Source organism: Mastigoproctus giganteus, chromosome 3 (assembly GCF_048544385.1).
Source record: "Mastigoproctus giganteus isolate SK-2022 chromosome 3, ASM4854438v1, whole genome shotgun sequence".
In the NCBI taxonomy this organism is placed as follows: Eukaryota; Metazoa; Arthropoda; class Arachnida; order Uropygi; family Thelyphonidae; genus Mastigoproctus; species Mastigoproctus giganteus.
Genome location: NC_143577.1, coordinates 217,420,265 through 217,439,550, shown reverse-complemented (window position 1 = coordinate 217,439,550; position 19,286 = coordinate 217,420,265). Strand labels below are relative to the sequence as shown.

General features: G+C 37.2%; 1 protein-coding gene across 1 annotated transcript in view; it reads right to left on the bottom strand.

Annotated features, from left to right (window-relative positions):
• LOC150088720 (protein HIRA-like) overlaps positions 1-19,286 on the bottom strand; it is a 375,669-nt gene that overhangs the window by 325,258 nt on the left and 31,125 nt on the right. Inside the window, exon 2 of the mRNA XM_090369626.1 lies at positions 18,670-18,732. Within this exon, the coding sequence (XP_090225752.1) occupies positions 18,670-18,732 (63 nt within the window). The remainder of the gene's footprint in view (positions 1-18,669; positions 18,733-19,286) is intronic.

The window sequence follows — 19,286 nt, the reverse complement described above, 5'->3', positions numbered from 1 at the left end:
GACTCAGACCAGAGCAGCAAAACAAAAGGCTCAAGCTAATGGAAGTGCTGTGGCTCAGAGGAGAACTGAGGGGAGCAGTTTTGCCTTCTGAATCACAGCCTTCTAAAATGCACAGCTTGCATGATGTTTGTGGAGCATTCAGGTACGGGACATGATATTGCCATGGGGGATGTCTTTGTGTGTGCGCGATGCAAGGAGTGTATCGAAATCAGGCAACAACTCAGCGTTCTTATGGGCCTATATGAGAGCTTGAAGGACAGGGTGGATGCCCTCGAAGAAACTAAATTGAGGGGCCCATCAAGCTCTCAGCTGCCCACATCAACGCCAGAGATTGCACTTGGGCATCGTGAAACACAGCGGCAACCCCCAAGGCAGAATGCGCTGGTCCCAAAGGAACTAGTAGCTGTTGGTGACTATTGTCAGGGAAACGGGGAATATGCTTTGTAAAAAGGATAGGTGGAACAGGACCAGGGTATGTCTGCCAGGGGCAAAGGTTGATGACGTTGTAGAGCAGATATCATCTTTTAAGGGCACAAAAGGTGATATAGTTGTACACGTTGGCACTAATGATATTAAGAGTAGGAGACCGGCAGAATTGCTTAACAAGTACAGGTCACTGTTGAAAAAAAAGCCGTGAAATAGGGTTGAATTTGAAAGTGTGCAATTCTGCCCACACACGATAGGAGGGAGTATATGATGAGAGCCTTGTCGATCAATTCGGCCCTGGAAAGATTGTGCAAGGCTCAAGGGGTAGAATTTTTTTCAGCCTGGACTGTACTTGTTAACAGGAGAGATTGCTTCTACAGGGATGGGATACACTTAAATAGAAAGGGTGCAAGAGTATTTGCTGATGCTATCGAGGCAGTGTTAGGTGGGTCGGAAAACTGCTAGCTTGTGGGGATACAAAGACGAATAGATTAACAGTAGCCACTGGCAGAGGTGAAAGAGATTCTTGCACTGCTTCTATTGGAATGAGCAGAAGCCTGAAAAACAAGATTCACGATATTTCAGAGACTGCTGGGAGTCATTGCGGTACAAGTAAACGCATGGGTTGTGTTAGGGTAGCTAAGAATAGAAATAGGTGCATGTATACTGTGTTCACCAATGCTAGGAGTTTAGTAAATAAATTTGATGAATTTGAGGTATTGCTCAAAACATCAAAGGCAGATATTGTTGGGATATCAGACTTTTTGTCACACAGATATAAGGAATGCAGAACTGGAATTTGGGGAGTACAATGTCTACAGAAAGGATAGACTGGATAGGAAGGGAGGAAGGGTTATGCTATTAGTTAAGAAATACATAAAATCCAAGGAAGTGAAGCCAGTGGACATCGCTGGACAGTGTAGTGTCGAGTCAGTTTGGTGTGACATAAGCATTGGGAGATCAAAATTGAGAGTAGGAGTGTGCTATGGGCCTAATGACTCTGATGAGTATAATAAGAAACTGTACAGGGAAATAGAGTGGGCCAGTAAATCAGAGAGTCTTATAATGGGAGATTTTAATTTCCCAGATATTGACTGGAGTTTGGGGGCTACACACTAGCAACGCTTTTGTGGATTTATTGGATGATTGTTTTCTACATTAGCATGTTCGGGAGGCAACTAGAGGGAGTAATATTCTTGATTTGATTATCAGCAGTGATTCTTCATGCATTAAGAATCTGCAGATAAATGAACCACTAGGTGGCAGTGATCACAGTGTGCTGAAGTGGGATTTACTCAAAGAGGTAACTACCATTAGGGGTAAAGGGAAGGGTTATTGCTTTCGTAAAGGCGACTATGATGGACTGAGACAGTATTTAAATTCTATACAGTTGGACCAACTGATGATGTTACCAACAGCAAATGCAAAATGGGAAGCATTCAAAGAACTTATCTTGGAAGCTACTAGGCTTTACATACCAACTAAGAAATATTGTTCAAGGTTTAGGCCTAAATGGATGTCAGATGAACTGATGAGGCATATGGCAGAGAAGAAACATGCATGGGATACATACAAATTAACACATGACGCAGAAGCCTATGATAGATACAAGTTGATCTGTAACCAAGTTACAAAGGAGGTTAGGCAGCCGAAGGCAGAGTACGAGAAATCTTTGGCAAGGGATGCAAAGAAAAACAGCAGAGTTCTTTACTTATGTAAACTCTAGAAGGAAGGGGATGAATCAGATTGGTCCACTTGACATCGATGGGTCTACTGTTGATGATCCATTTCAGGTAGCTAACAACCTAATTGAATATTTTGCATCGACATTCACACATGAGTTATTTAGGGAGGGGAAAGCCAGGGGTGTATTCAACTCTAGCAGTAAGCTAGAGAATCTTGTAATAACTGAGAGTAAAGTGGAAGAGAAACTGTTGAAGATAAACACAAGAAAGGCACCTGGGGTGGATGGGATCTATCCAGTTATATTAAAGGAGGCAGCAAAGGAAGTAAGCAAACCCTTAGCCATAATTATGAGAGCTTCCTTGGACTCAGGGGAGGTACCCGCAGACTGGAGGTGTGCAAATGTGACCCCAATTCACAAAGGAGGATCAAAGGCTGACACAAGCAATTATACACCTGTGAGTTTAACTTCTGTTCCAGGAAAATTAATGGAGGCACTAGTTAAAGAAGCACTGCAGGATCATTTAGACAAGACTTCAGTTATAGCTCGGACACAGCATGGTTTTGTTAAGGGGAAGTCTTGCCTGAGCAATTTGATTGGATACTATGATGCAGTCACAAAGGAACTGGATGCAGGGAATAACTCTGATATTATATACTTGGATCTTAGAAAGGCTTTTGATACTGTTGCACATGGAAGACTGCTGCACAAATTGGAGCAGTGTGGCATTGGAGGCAAATTGCTGTTATGGATAAAGGGGTGGTTGAGGGGGAGAAGACAGAGTGGTAATCAATGGACACTGCTCATCGTGGACTAATGTTATTAGTGGAGTCCCTCAGGGTTCAGTGTTGGGTCCATTATCGTTTTCTGTATTTATAAATGATATTGATGATGGTATATCAAGCTTAATGTCCAAGTTTGCAGACGATACAAAGGTTGGCAGGGTTGTCAAGGACACTACTGACACTATGCTGCTGCAACAGGATCTGGAAAGTTTGGGATGGGCTGAGAGGTGGCAAATGAAGTTTAACATTGACAAATGTAAAGTACTACATATGGGAAACAGCAACCCCACAGCAACGAATCAACTCTGTGGTACTACACTGACAGTGGTAGAGAATGAAAAGGACCTGGGGTAATTGTGCAGGCAGATATGAAGTTCTCTGAGCCGTGCAGACGGGCTGCAAGAGTAGCTCATGGTGTATTGTCAATGATATATAGGAATTTTTCTAGCAGGGATAAGGAGGTGATTATTCCCTTGTATAAATCAATGGTCAGGCCACACCTAGAGTACTGTATACAGGTCTGGAGGCTTCATTTCAAGAAGGATGTAGAGCTGCTGGAACGAATACAGAGAAGGGCAACAAGATTAGTGAATGGAACAAAGGGGTGCTCTTACGAAGAAAGGCTTAAGTTTTGCAAATTACAGTGTCTGGAGACTAGGCACCAGCGAGGTGATCTGACAGAGGTGTATAAAGCCTTGAATGGTTTGAGCATGCTCAATGCTGATGGGATTCTTCCTCTTGCTCAGAATAATCACCTGAGAGGGCATAAATTCAAATTGAGGAAAGAAAGATGTAGGATAGACGTGTGCCTTTAGCCAGCGGGTGGTTGTTTGGTGGAACAGACTTCCATCCCTTGTCGTGGAAGTTGATAGACTAAATAAGTTTAAGGCTCAGCTGGACAAGTATTTCGAACAAACAGTGGGGTGAAGTGGAAGTGGTTTTTTTTTTTTTTTTTTGGCTGATGCTGCATAAGCTTGCTTTCTTACATTAAATGCCTCTACTAATGCTAATGCTATTTATTTATTTATTACAATGGAGAAGGGATAGGGACCAACGAAAAGTGCAAATGCTAGTATTGCTAGGAAACTAAACAAAATCAATTTAGAAATGAAGATCATTAATTAAGAAGTACGAAGTAGGACAAAGTTTGTCATCTATTGCACAGAATCAGGCCTCGCTGCTTCAGCAGTCAATACTACAGTAAACTCCCACTATTCGCGGTAGCCGATTTAATATAAAATGAAACCTAAAAATATGTGAATTTTAAAGCGCCGTGGCTAAAAAAAAAAAAAAACCTGAGCGTGGCTAAAATTATCTTTCCCTGTTAAAAACAGTGCTCATTGGGTGGTTGTTGTTGTTGTTTGGTTTTTAGGAGCATTAGCAGCTTAGGCCATATTACTCCGGGATATGCGGTGGTCATTCCCTGACCTTTCCGCATCATCCATATTTGGTGGTGACTGGCTCGAACCCCGGTCTAATCAAGAAGCGTATGTTATGCACTGCTGCTCCTTCCCACCTGGCTACGGAGGCGCCACTCATTGGGTGGGGGGAGAGGGGGGTGACAAAATCGCGAGTGTGGATGTTTCTCGCTAATCCTTGTTCAGTATGTGTTATGAGCTTGTCATGGAAGGTTTCATCGTATGCTTTTAATTTATATGCTTATAAATTGAATAAATTTATCAATTTATAAATTGATATGCTTACAAAAGTGATAAATCTACCATTTTGCAGTGTAAAACCGAATTTTTCGAGAGTGTTAACGTAAGAAAGTGACTTTATTGTGGACAAGTTCTTTCTAACCTGTACAAAACTTTGGCTACAAATAACAAGGGAAATGTGAAAATATCAAAGAAGGTGATGACATTAGCGAATAAAATTGAGCTATTAGACAAAATTTCTAATGGTGAAAGTGTCTCCTCAGTGGCAAAACATTATAAAATCAATGAGTCAACAGTATGACCAATCAAAAATCGGAAGAAAAAATTCGTTGTAGTGTCCGTGAAAACACGTTAATTGCTTCAAAAATTTGCTCTGTAACTCGTGATGTTAAATTAGAAAAATTGGAAAAGGCTTTAAATCTGTGGATAGAAGACCGAACTCAAAATAAAATTCCATTTTTTCGAGTGTGGTAATGGAAGAAAGTGACTTTATTATGGACAAGTTCTTTCTAACCCGTACAAAAATTAATGAGTGTACTTAACATGAACGTTAAGTTCACTCATTATTCATGAAAAGGCAAAACTCCTTTATGAACATTTTAGCGAAACTGGTGATAGCACTGGTGGGATAAGTTTTTAGCTAGCAAAGGCACTGGTTTGAAAGATTTGTTTGAAATTTCTAATAAATATTACATTTAATATTAAATTGTTTCTTATTTTCATTTCGATGCCATATGCTTGCATTTCACTATGTACTGTCTATGTATATAGTCATATTATGAAGATACATATAATACATACATAGACAAAATTTTAGACTAGTTTTTCTTATATATTTCATACTTTGGAACGGAACCCCTTTATTACTATGGGAGCCATAACTCAGTATTTGCGTTTTCAGTATTCGTGGCATTTCTCAGAAACGTAACTCCGGCGAATAGCGGGGGTTTACTGTATTTTAAGGGACAGTGCACATATAAAAAGAACATGTTAAAGGATCAATGCTATCCAAGATCAACAGTTATCACAAAATAGCATTCAAGTGCTATATATCGAAGATGGAAAAGCTATTAATAATATGGATAGAAAATCAGATTCAGAAGTGAGTGCTCCTGAGTCCAATGGCCATTCAAGCAAAAGCAAGAAGTATTTATGAAGATATTAAGGATAAGTACAGCGAACCCTAAGCCAAGTTCATGGCAAGCAACAGGTGGTTTAATAGGTTCAAGCATCGCACTGGTTTCCAAATAATTAAAGTATGCGGTGAAGTTGTCAGTGTCGAATCTGCAGCTGTAGAGAAATTTTGTGATGTGTTGGAAAAAACTCCTAAATCTCCACAGCATTCAACTTCCGCAGCAGGGTGCTTATCAGCTGGAGACGTTGATTTTGGCAACAATGCTCGAAAGGTAAAACTTGCTGACATGTCTGTCTCCTTTCTCTTTTTGTTATTTTATAACAAAATTTTGAAATTTTTGTAATTTTGTACACTTTTGTAATTTTTCCTGCGCAGGAGATAAAAAAAATTAAATAAATAATTCTATTTACATGTTTGCCGAATATTTCTTCTTTGCTTCAATCAAATTCAGTGCGCATAGTTGCGAGTGCTGCATAAGCATTTAGGGAAATTCCAACATGCGTAAAATTCGACTTACATAGAGTTCCGCGGAACGCAACCCTTACATAAGTCAGGGAGTGGCTGTACTGCATACGGATAGCAGTAATCCCAGAGTAACATACCAACTGTGCAATACTACACTCACTCAGGGTAGTGGATAATAAAAAATACCTTGTGCAGTCAGATAGGAGGCTGCAAGAGTGGCTCATGGAGTTTTGTCAATGATACAGCAGGCCCTCGTTATAACACAGTTCGCTTTATGCTGATTTGCTATAACGCTGTTCTTATATTATAACCCCTATCTAACTATAACGCTGTCAAAAATCACTATAACGCTCTTTTTACAGATTGCATTTTTGGCATATTTAATGAAATCGTTTCATTTGATGGGGTCGATAGCTTGAAAATGAATAGCAAAACAGCATTAAAACGTTTCCCACGCAGACTTGAGAAATTTTCCCACGTTCAGTGAAATTTTCTCGCTCGCTAATTTAATTGCAGTACAGTGACTTGTTACGTAGTTCCGAGATCAACATTTTAAAAAACGATCAAGTATATTGCTTGTAATATTTGCATTATATGCATTTATCCGAAGTCTAGTCATCACTCAGTACAATACATATTAGACATTGTGTGTAACAGACAGCTTACTCGAACATCGTATCATAATTAATGCAACCAACGCAGTTACAATTCAGAGTTAATAATAGCGGATAAGAATAAAAAAGCAACAACATCTGGACGCAGTATGAAGACTACAAATGTAAGAAAAAGAGTGAATTTGAAAATTAAATTAAAATGTTTTGAAGTGAATCGATTCCGGTCAACGACAAGCGGATGTATGCCATAATTTAGGACTGGCAAGTTCAACTGTAAGAACGATTATAAAAAATAAAGAATTAATTTTAGCGGCGGGAAAGACAACTGTTCCACTGCAAGTAACTAGGGCTAGGCCGGCTATTAGGATTGAAATGAAGAGACTAACTAATTTTATTGAAAATGATATCCAATGCCGAATTCAGTTAAGTTAAATATTATAAAAAAAAAAAAAAAAAAAAAAAAAAGAGAGAGAGAGAGATCAGCCTATATGATTATCTGAAGAAAACTCGCCAAAAAAAAAAAAAAAAAGTGGAACCATTTAAAACCAGTAAAGGCTGATTGAATAGATTTAAAATCCAGGGAGAAGCCGCATGTACAAATCAAGGAGCTGAAACTTCCAAAAAAGAACTTGTTAAAATTATTGAAGAGGGGTATTATGTGTTATACTTCTCAGCAAGTTTTTAACATAGATGAAGCAGGAATTTTTTGGAAACAAATGCCTAAAAGAAGTTTCATATTGAAAGAAGAAAAAAAATGCCAGGTTTCAAAGCGGCGAAGGATCGGTTGACTTTATTGTTGGGTGGTAATGCTGTGGGGGATTTAAAATTAAAACCCCTTTTAGTTTACCACGAAGAGGGCCAAAGTACAACCCAAAATCGACACATTTTTCATGATTAAATTCATCAATTAAATTAAATCAATTTAGATCAATTAAATTCATGATTTTAATTTGAATTTTAAGTTTGATATGTAAGTGGTTACCACATTATTATATACATATGTAATACAGAATATTTTATATGTACAAATATTTGAATATTAAATATTTTGACCGACATTTGTGCATCTTTTCACTACCGTTTATTATTGATTAGGAAATATCCTATAGCACCGACTGCAACTCACAAACACATATGTTACTTTATGGGAATGTGGCGCTCGCTTAGTGTGGATTCACTTAGCGCTCTGTTTTTCCAGAACAAATTATCAGCATTAAGTGGGGGTTACCTGTATATAGGAATTTTGCTAGCAGGGATAAGGAGGTAATTATCCTCTTGTATAAGCCAATGGTCAGGCCACACCTTGAGTACTGCATACAGATCTGGAGGCCTCATTTTAGGAAATGATGTAGAGCTGCTGGAATGAGTACAGGGAAGGGCAACGAGATTAGTGAGTGGAACAAAGGATTGCTGTTACCAAGAGCGGCACCTTAAGTTCTGCAAACTGCAGTGTCTGGAGACTAGGCACCTGCGAGGTGATCTGATTGAGGTGCATAAGGGCTTGAATGGTTTGAGCAAGCTCAATGCTGATGGGATTCTTCCTCTTGCTCAGATTCTGCACCTGAGGGGGAATAAATTCAAATTGAGGAAAGACAGTTGTAGAATAGATGTGCGGAAATTTGCCTTTAACCAGCAGGTGGTTGATTGCTGGAACAAACTTCCATCTATTGTTGTGGAAGTTGACAGCTTAAATAAATTCAAGGCTGAACTGGACAAACTTTTAGAGTGAATGGATGGGTGAAACGGGAAAGGTTTTTTTTTTGGCTCATGATATATAAGCTTGCTTTCTTGCATCATATGCCTCTGCTAATACTAATGTAGAGTTTGTGCCATCCCCTCCCGAATTGTTTCAATAAATTTATACTGTACCGTACACCTAGTAGGGTGTACAGAAAGTGAATATATTGAGGTCATGCAGAAGCAGGTTTTTATCGTTTATTTTGTTGGTTATTGTTATTTAGTTTTTTTTTTTTTAGGAGCATTAGCAACTAAGGCCATATTGCTCCGGGATATGCAGTGGTCATTCCCTGACCTTTCCGCCTCCTCCGTATTTGGTAGTGACGGGCTCGAACCCCGGTCCAATCAAGAAGCGTGTGCTACGCACTGCTGCTCCTTCCCACCTGGCTACGGAGGCGCCTATTTATTTTGTTAAAAAGGTTTTAAAATGATAAATCCCCTCTAATCATATCTGCAACCTCCTACTTTTTTGAATTTTCCTATCTTTTACTCTTACTAATTTTTCATCCCTTTAATGCTTGCCAAACAAAGTGTTTACATTTTACATTTGCAGGTCACAAGCCTTTACGTAAATGTAGAGTGGAGGGACTTTCACAATTTTGTAAGTTGTTGCATTAATATTTAATTGTAGTGTTAATAGTAAGTGCTATGCTTAATTTTGTGCGACTTCCAAACATCACATATATCTGAAAGTGAAAAAAGATATTGATCTGCTTTACAACAAAAGGTGTGTTGCCTAATCCGCCTTAACTGCGGGGTAAGCCTGTATTTTGCATTAACGTTTGTGAAAAGGCTAAAATAAATAAACATCTATAAACCCAATTCCAGAATCCCCCCCATCCCCTTCAACCCATGCTTGATACTACTGGTACTAATACTAACTAGTACAACTACTAATATAATACTAATAATACAATATTATAATATAACACTAATAATACAATATTATAATATAACACTAATAATACAATATTATAATATAACACTAATAATACAATATTATAATATAACACTAACATTATATTTACTAGTACTAATACTAAAAATAGGTGGTGGATTACTCTCATCAACCGGAGAAATACTATCACTCTGCTTATTGGAGGCTCCCAAAATGGTGAAACCTATGTTTAGTCTCCAGAGCAGCAAAGTTTCCAGCATCCCATCCCCCAATCCTCACCTCCTTCAACCCCTACATGGTACTACTAGTATTAAATAATTTCTTTTTAGTAGATCAATTTCCTTTAGAATATATAACTTTTGATCCAGAGGCATCAAAAATTATTTTTTTTTGGCATATTTTGGCCTATTCTGTTGGTTTACTGATTTGTAAGAAATGTTCTGTACCAGAAAAGAATTTAATAATCTAACATAGTACTTAATATAATACTCCATAAAATAATCTCAAAGCCAGCCTTAATGTTTGGTTACAAAACTTGGATCTTGAAGATAAAAGATGAAAGGTTGGAGGCACTACAACTGACTTTTCTTAGGCCGCTTGCAAGGTACTCGTTGAGAGACCACATACCAAACCACTCCATTAGATAAAATTCTGGAATCAGCAATATAGTGAAAGATATTACAAGATATAGAACACAGGGGAGGGAACATGTAATGAGGATAACTGATGAATCGATAACTGATGATAACTTTGCATCGACATTCACACATGAGGAGTTATTCAGCAAGGGGAATGCCAGAGGTGTATTCAACTCTAGCAGTAAGCTACAGAATCTTGAAATAACTGGGAGTAAAGTGGAGGAGAAACTGTTGAAGATAAACACAAGAAAGGCACCCGGGGTGGATGGGATCTATCCAGTTATATTAAAGGAGGCAGCAAAGGAAGTAAGCAAACCCTTAGCCATAATTATGAGAGCTTCCTTGGTCTCAGGGGAGGTACCCATAGACTGGAAATGTGCAAATGTGACCCCAATTCACAAAGGAGGATCAAAGGCTGACACAAGTAATTATAGACCTGTGAGCTTAACTTCTGTTCCAGGAAAATTAATGGAGGCACTGGTTAAAGAAGCACTGCAGGATCATTTAGACAAGACTTCAGTTATAGCTCAGACACAGCATGGTTTTGTTAAGGGGAAGTCTTGCCTGACCAACTTGATTGGATACTATGATGCAGTCACAAAAGAACTGGATGCAGGGAATAACTTTGATATTATATACTTAGATCTTAGAAAGGCTTTTGATACTGTTGCACATGGAAGACTGCTACACAAATTGGAGCAGTGTGACATTGGAGGCAAATTGCTGCTATGGATAAAGGGGTGGTTGAGAGGGAGAAGACAGAGAGTGGTAATCAATGGACACTGCTCATCATGGACTAATGTTATTAGTGGAGTCCCTAAGGGCTCAGTGTTGGGTCCATTATTGTTTTCTGTATTTATAAATGATATTGATGATGGTATATGAAGCTTAATGTCCAAGTTTGCAGACGATACAAAGGTTGGCAGGGTTGTCAAGGACACTACTGACACTATGCTGCTGCAACAGGATCTGGAAAGGTTGAGCAGATGGGCTGAGAGGTGGCAAATGAAGTTTAACATTGACAAATGTAAAGTACTACACATGGGAAACAGCAACCCCAGAGAAACGTATCAACTCTGTGGTACTACACTGACAGTGGTAGAGAATGAAAGGGACTTGGGGGTGGTTGTGCAGGCAGATATGAAGTTCTCTGAGCAGTGCAGATGGGCTGCAAGAGTAGCTCATGGAGTATTGTCAATGATATACAGGAATTTTTCCAGCAGGGATAAGAAGGTGATTATTCCATTGTATAAGGCAATGGTCAGGCCACACCTAGAGTACTGTATACAGGTCTGGAGGCCTCATTTCAAGAAGGATGTAGAGCTGCTGGAATGAGTACAGAGAAGGACAACAAGATTAGTGAATGGAACAAAGGGGTGCTCTTACAAAGAAAGGCTTAAGTTTTGCAAATTACAGTGTCTGGAGACTAGGCACCAGCGAGGTGATCTGATAGAGGTGTATAAAGCCTTGAATGGTTTAAGCATGCTTAATGCTGATGGGATTCTTCCTCTAGCTCAGAAAAATCACCTGAGAGGGCATAAATTCAAATTGAGGAAAGACAGATGTAGGATAGACGTGCGGAAATTTGCCTTTAGCCAGCGGGTGGTTGGTTGGTGGAACAGACTTCCATCCCTTGTGGTGGAGGTTGATAGCCTAAATAAGTTTAAGGCTCAGCTGGACAGGTATTTTGAACGAACAGAGGGGTGAAGTGGAAGTGGGTTTTTTTTTTTTTTTTTTTTTTGGCTGATGCTGCATAAGCTTGCTTTCTTGCATCAAATGCCTCTACTAATGCTAATGAAAGAATACACCAGAAAAGATGGACGGACCAATTTGAGTCTTGAAACGAACCTTAACGGTCCAATCCCATTTTGTATAGGAGCAGAAGAAGAAGAATATAATACTGCAACAGTGTCAAAAGCTTTTCTGAAATCCAAGTACAGTGGATTCCGGTTATTTGGGGCAAATCTTAAAAAACAGAAACCAATCGAGGAAATAGCCAGGGTTTACTTTGTTTAATTGGGACAGCATGCCGTTTAATCGGGGCAGGAGACCGCAGCACTGGAGATTACCCTACGATTGTCTCCGACGGTACCACATGGTTCGGTCGAAATTCTGGAGGTCACAACCATAAAACAATAAAAACAATTAGCAGTCACCTGTTTATTGGGCTTTTCTGTTAGTGAAATCTTTCATAAACGGACAGTAAACTTGATCTTACTGAATTGCGATAATACTGACAGCTGGAATTCGGTGGGTGAAATGTGTTTACACTTCCATGAAATCTTCAATCATATAAAAAAAAAATTAATTTCCAGATCTTCTCTTCATTCCTATTTTTAAAGTTTTGTAACTCATTACTCCGTTCGCACCTGCACGTATTGTGTTACTTGCAATTTGTGTGTGCCGTGTTCTTTGTTATTGATTGCTTACTTTTTACTGTTTTAAATTTTAACCCCCCCACCCACAAATGTCAGTAAACAGAAATGTCAACTAGTTCGTATGTACATATTACAATACGTATTAATTATTCCGATTATCACGTATCATTTAATTTTTTAATTGGTAAGGTAATAAAGGGTAAATTTGTGCTTAATATTTCTTTACTTTTATAGCCTGTGGAAAACATTCCTCTTATTTTCGCTAATTAGAATCGCTGTTTAATAGAATTAAAATTCAATTCACAAACATGATCACGATGACCGGTGCTTACTGCACATCGTATAGTGAACGGTACTTTACTATGTTGAGTTCGTCGTAACGTGATTTGATTATACAGTGAATCAATTGTAAAGGGGGAGGTACATTGTATTTTTAACTATTTACGTGAAACTTCAGATAATTGGGGCAGCTTAATCGGGCCAAAATGCACTAGTCCCGATGTGTGCCAAATAACCGGAATGGACTGTATGTATGTATGTACATGTGTGTGTGTGTGTGTGTGTGTGTGTGTGTGTGTGTGTGTGTGTGTGTGTGTGTGTGTGTGTGTGTGTGTGTGTGTGTGTAATTATATATATATATATATATATATAATACTTATACTTACTAATACTAACATTAGGTGGTGGATGACTCTCACAACCAGTTCAATATCACCACTTTGCTTATTGGAGGCTTGAAGAAGTGAAAAAGTGAACAGCATCTCCTCCCTCCCCATCTCCTTCAAGTCATGCATGGTACTAAATACAGGCAACCCCCGTATAACACGGTACTTCTACAACACAGTTTCACTCTAACACGATTGATAAATTTCAGCAATCATCGCACAACACGGTACTTATATAACATGGTTAGAGAATTTCGGTAAACCTTGCATAACAGGGTATTTTTGAGCTTTTGTGTGGGGGGGGACCCTGCTATTACGTTGGACGCAATTTTTAAACATTTCCACTCTTTTTGAATCCTTGCTGTTGACTTGCTAGTCGAAAGAAAAATTGAGAAATCCCTGTATTTTATTTTGTTGGGAAATCTCCGTGTTACGTTCTGTGCTATTGAACTTGTGGAAAAATCTAGATTTCAAAGTTTTATTACTATTGGATAGCACACCAGACCATCCAAAAGATTTACGTCATCCAAACATTGAAGTTATGTTCCTACCACCACAGTTGTACTAGGTTAATGCAACTTGGTTCATTCAGCCATTAGATCAAGGCATTATATCCACCTTTAAAACTCATTCCATCAGAAAATCGTTACAATGGATTTTGGAAAAAAATTATTCCAAATCTGTTGAAGTAATGGAGGCATGGAAACATTTCTCAATTGTGGACTGCATCAGAAACATAGCTTTATCGCTGAAAGAAGTAAAACCATCAACATTAAATGCATGTGGAAAAAATGTATGGCCAGAGTCAGTTCATTCAGGAAATATGATCGAACGGGAAGAAAACGGAATCAGTGCAATAGCAGAGCTTGCTAGGCCGGTAGGAAGGGAAGGTTTTGGTGATATGACTACTGAAGCCCTCGTGGGTAGCACAGTTGATAGAATCACCCCACATTGGCTGGAAAATACACGAGTTCAAATCCCTTCGATGAAGGGAGGAATTTTTATGTGTGTTTTTCACAATGTGGCTGAGTTAGTCTGGCTCAGGTAGCATGGTTATTTTCTCCTGGAAACCAGAGTTTTTCATCCAGCAAAACAGAAAATCGACCTCAGGACACACGCAATTCATAGACAATATGCATAAATTAATATGGCCTTAGTCGCCAATGCTCCTAAAAAAATAAAAAAAGATATGATTACTGAAGACTTCAAGAATTACTGGTAGAAAAAGAAGCCGGCATAGTGGATTTGGTGCAAATGACATCGGAGGTAAATTCAAATCAATTCAGATGATGATATCGCAGATGAAAATTCTAAACTTCCAAATTTTACTCTAATTGCTCCTCTTTATGCTGAGCAATTAGAATCTTATTTTTTGAATGCAGATTTTTGAATGAATGGAGCCCAAAGTTCAGAGCTTCAAAAATGCATAGTTCCATACGATGAAATTCACAAAGATTTATGAAGCAGAAGCAAACAAACCCAGATTACTGATTTTTTAAAGAGAGCAGAAGATACACGAAACTAGAATGGTGTATTTTTTGTTAGTTTTGTTAACATTTTAACAAAATAGCATATTTTTGTTAGCTTTTGGAAAAAACCCCTCCCTTGTACTTTTTCTTAGTCCCTTATAACACAGTTTCACGCAACACGACATTTTACAGGAACCTAATAACCGGGTTATACGAGGGTTACCTGCACTATAGATTGATATTTTTTGTTTTTGCAATTTTCATAAAAAAAAAAAAAAAAAAAACACCCACTGGATTTACAAGACATAAAAACCATGGCCCATTCCTTCACACTGTGTGGCCTGCAGCATGCAGACAGCCCTAAATGTTATGCATCCTCTGAATTTAAAACTAGCATGTCACAAATTATAGTTTCACACTGACTTTGAAAATATCTGTTTTAATAATATTCAGTTCTTCTGGATGATTGCTTTCTTTGATGTTTTATGTATCTTCCTCAGTATTTAACAATATTATAAAATAAATTTTCTGTTTATACTCCAGGGCCAATGACACAAGTCAGAGGAGTTCACAAGACAGAGAGAATACAAAGAAAAAGCACCTATTCAGTAGTCACGGTCACTCAAAGCACACGTACTTCTGACTAGTCGGCTACAGCAATAATTCAATTTTCACATTTAATTATTAAATATAAAAAAATTAAAATGAAACTGTAAATTTAAGCAACTGATAACAATGGAAAACAGGCCTTGAGTTTCGGGTTGCATATCATACAATTTTCTAGCGACGACCAACTAAGTTAAAATAAATTTATTGAAATCAATAAATAATATATATATATATATATATATATATATATATATAAAATACTAAAACAGAAATAAAATATAAAATAAAAGCATTAAAATAAACAGTAGCTTTTGAGACGAAATGCCTCTTCATCATCTTAGTCAGGGAATGGTGTACTTCAGTTTATATTGTTGGTTACAATAGCAAAAGTCAGCTGAATTAAATATTATATAATATATTATTCATTTATTTCAATAAATTTATTTTAACTCAGTCAGTTGTCGCCATAAATTGTATAATTGATAACAAAACAGTTGCTCCAGGAGGGGGGCTTTCGGGGCAATCCACACCGCCACAAAGAGCCTAAGTAAACTGGATAAAATACTGTGTTTTTATGATATTAAGCTGATGGTAACTATTAGTGCTGTATATCTATTATATAAAAGCTGCTTAAAAATTTGACAAATTCCAGTTAAAAATTTCAATTACTATCAATAATATACATCATTATATCACCATCCTAGAAATATATCATCGTCATCGTATGTCCCTATCCCCAAAAAAACTGACCGGATCTGCTCCTGTATTAAAGATTAAATTCTATTTCAAAAAATGCATTATCAGTGATAAGGAACTGTTCTTGTAGCCTGTGATCTGCTTTCCACAAAAACCCACATGCCTGCGACCTTCAGCACTTTGTTTTTTCACTCTGCCAAAAAAGGCTGGAGGTTCCTGTATTAAAAGATAAACCTTTATTAAAATTTCTCTAAAATAAACAAATACACACATACCTGTCAAATACAGTCATCCCTTGATTTGCACAGTCAGGTATTTACTACCAAAATTTTAGATTGCACAGCAAGTTTCACTACTGAGACTTATTTATGAAGTTTCAAAAATAGGAATGAAAAAGAAACACATTTCACCATAATAACATAAAATCCCACAGAATTCCAGCTGTCGGTATTATTGCAAATGCAGTAAGATCGACTGTAATTAGACTGCACTAACAGAAAAACCCAATAAACCAGAAGATGCAAAATGTTTTTATTGTTTTATAGTCGTGACCTCCAGAAATGTGCTTTAGAAAAATATCACAAAGCCATTCAAAACCGATTCTTATAACCAAACATAGCAATAAACAGTGGTGTGTTTGTCTGGTTATTTTTGAAACAACTTCCTTTTTGAAACAATGCGCAACGTAAAGTGTTTTAATCGGTAAGCATTGCTTTTGCTGATTTAATATTTCTTGTCTATATAAAGTGTGTTTAATTAGTGCCTAAAATGAAGAAAGCTACAGCAAAAAAATTTTTAAATTTAGAGGAAAAATTAAAAATCATTAAGGAGTTAGAAAATGGTGAAAAGGTTGTGATATTGGCCAAGAAATACAGCATAAATGAATCTAGCATTCAACGAATTAGGGAAAATGCTGAGAAAATTAAAAGTTCAGTTATCTGTTCCACATCATTGGCTGCAAAAAGTACTACAAAAGTGAAAAATTGATTAATAGAGAAAACTGAAAAATTACTTTCTTCCTGGATAGAAGATCTTAATCAAAAGAGAATGCCTCAATAGTTCAGATATTATTCATGCCAAAGCTCTGCAAATTTTTAATCACAAGAAGCAGGACCATCCAATGCATACGTCTTTCAGGCCAGTAAGGGTTAGTTTGAAAATTTTAAAAAACGTCAGTCTTCACAATCTAAAATTAACGGGCAATACAGCCAGTGCAGCCATGGAAGCTGCTTCTTTGTATCCAAAAACTTTAAAGGATGCTATTGGAACTGAGGACTATCTAGCAAGTCAAGTGTTTAATGCTGATAAGACCAGCTTATTTTGGAAGTGTATGCCAAGCTGAACATTCATTTCAAAAGAAGAGAAAACTGCCCCAGGTTTCAAAGCTGCAAAAGATAGGTTAACACTTTTGTTATATGGCAATGCAAAGGGTGACTTTAAGTGTAAACCACTTCTAATTTATACATCAGAATCTCCTCCTGCTTTTAAAGGAATATCATAAAGCTCCCAACCAGTTCATTGGAAATCGACCAAAAAAGCCAGGATGACAGCTAAAATCTTCAAGGATTGGCTTTTAAATTGCTTTTGTGTCAAAACAAAAAGATATTGCCTGAAGAAGAACAAAAGCATTCAAAATCTTGCTCATTCTTGACAATGCGCCCAGTCATCCTGCACATTTGTCTGATCTGCATCCAAATGTAAAAGTTACCTTTTTCCAGTGAATACAAGTTCCTTAATTCAGCCGATGGACCAAAGTGTTATAGCTTCCTTTAAACTTTATTACCTAAGAAGATTTTTTTACAATTGGTAGAAGCTACTGATGAAATAAGCAGTCTTTCAATTTGAGATTTTTGGCGGAATTATAACATTCTTGATGCTGTAAAAAATATTGAATTCGCATGGGGTGAAGTAAGAACTCAACAATGAATGCAGTATGGAAAAAGCTGTGGCCACAAAGCTGCACTAAAGAAGCCACGGTCAAAATGCCGAATGTAGTCGAGATTGTAAGAATTAGCAAAATGATTAGCAGAGAGGGATTTGAAGAGCTGGAACCAGCAAATATCACAGAGGTCCTTGAATCTCATAGAGAACAATTATCAGTGGACAACATTTTTACGCAATGAGAAGAAAACGATAACAAAAATGATAACGAAGATGCACACAAAATTTGACCGCGAAGAGACTAGCTGAGTTTTCAAGACTGGAAATCAGCTTAGCCAAGCTCTGGATATGAATCCTAATTTGAAGAGGTTAATTTTTGCAGAACTTTATCATTAGCGTTAGTTCCTTATGAAGAAATTTATAGAGAAAAACAGCGTGCTTCTAAACAAACAATTTTAACTAATTTTTTTACAAAAAGTGCCAGATACTGTTGCAAGTTTATCACAGGAAAACAGCAACAAAGCAATGAATTTATATTAAAAATCTAGAGGTAAGTATTAGCAAGATTAATTTTATGGACGTTTGTAATTTTTTTTTTTTTTTTTCTTACCGAACGAAGACAATGTTTTTCAATTTACTTTTTTTGCACTTTTTTTGTGTATAGATACGGAACTATCATTATGTCATATAAATTGTTTCACATTGCACGGATTTGGAATGCATTGGTGTTTTCCCGGAACATAACCCCCATGCAAATCGGGGGCTGACCATAATGGAAAACACATAAACATATCACAAATTTTGAGCTCATTCAATTTTAAATTTTTCTGAAACATCTTTTTGAGAGGTTAACTAGAATAAAATAAAAGGATTTAAACAAACTAATTTTTTGAAATAAAACAAACTAATTAAAGCAAATTAATTTTTTTACCTTGACCACCAGTTGCAAACCTCGAACCATCAGGATGGATATCCACTGAGAAAATAGGATGGCCTACAAAAACAAAAACTTAGTCACTAATAAAATCAGAACTGTATATTACCTATATAAAGGTGAAGGAGCAAAAAAAATCATAAAAAATTTGAAAAGTCACTAAACAAAGACTACAAAGAAACCACATGACTTATTTACTATATCACACATTTACATAAATAACTGTCACTGCGAAACAACAAAAACTGTCCCTTCAATGACATCTTAACGTTGCCATTACTTGATTGTGGTGCATGGTTTATATGGAAAGGAAAAAACAAACTTCACTGTATGCAATAACAATGGACTTAAAATTTTCAGCTCTAGCATTAGCAGAGGCATATGATGCAAGAAAGCAAGCTTATGCAGCATCAGCCAAAAAAAAAAAAAAAAACACTTCCACTTCACCCCTCCATTGGTTCGAAATACTTGTCCAGCTGAGCCTTAAATTTATTTAGGCTATCAACTTCTACAACAAGGGATGGAAGTCTGTTCCACCAACCAACTACCCACTGGCTAAAGGAAAATTTCTGCACATCTATCCTACATCTGTCTTTCCTCAATTTGAATTTATG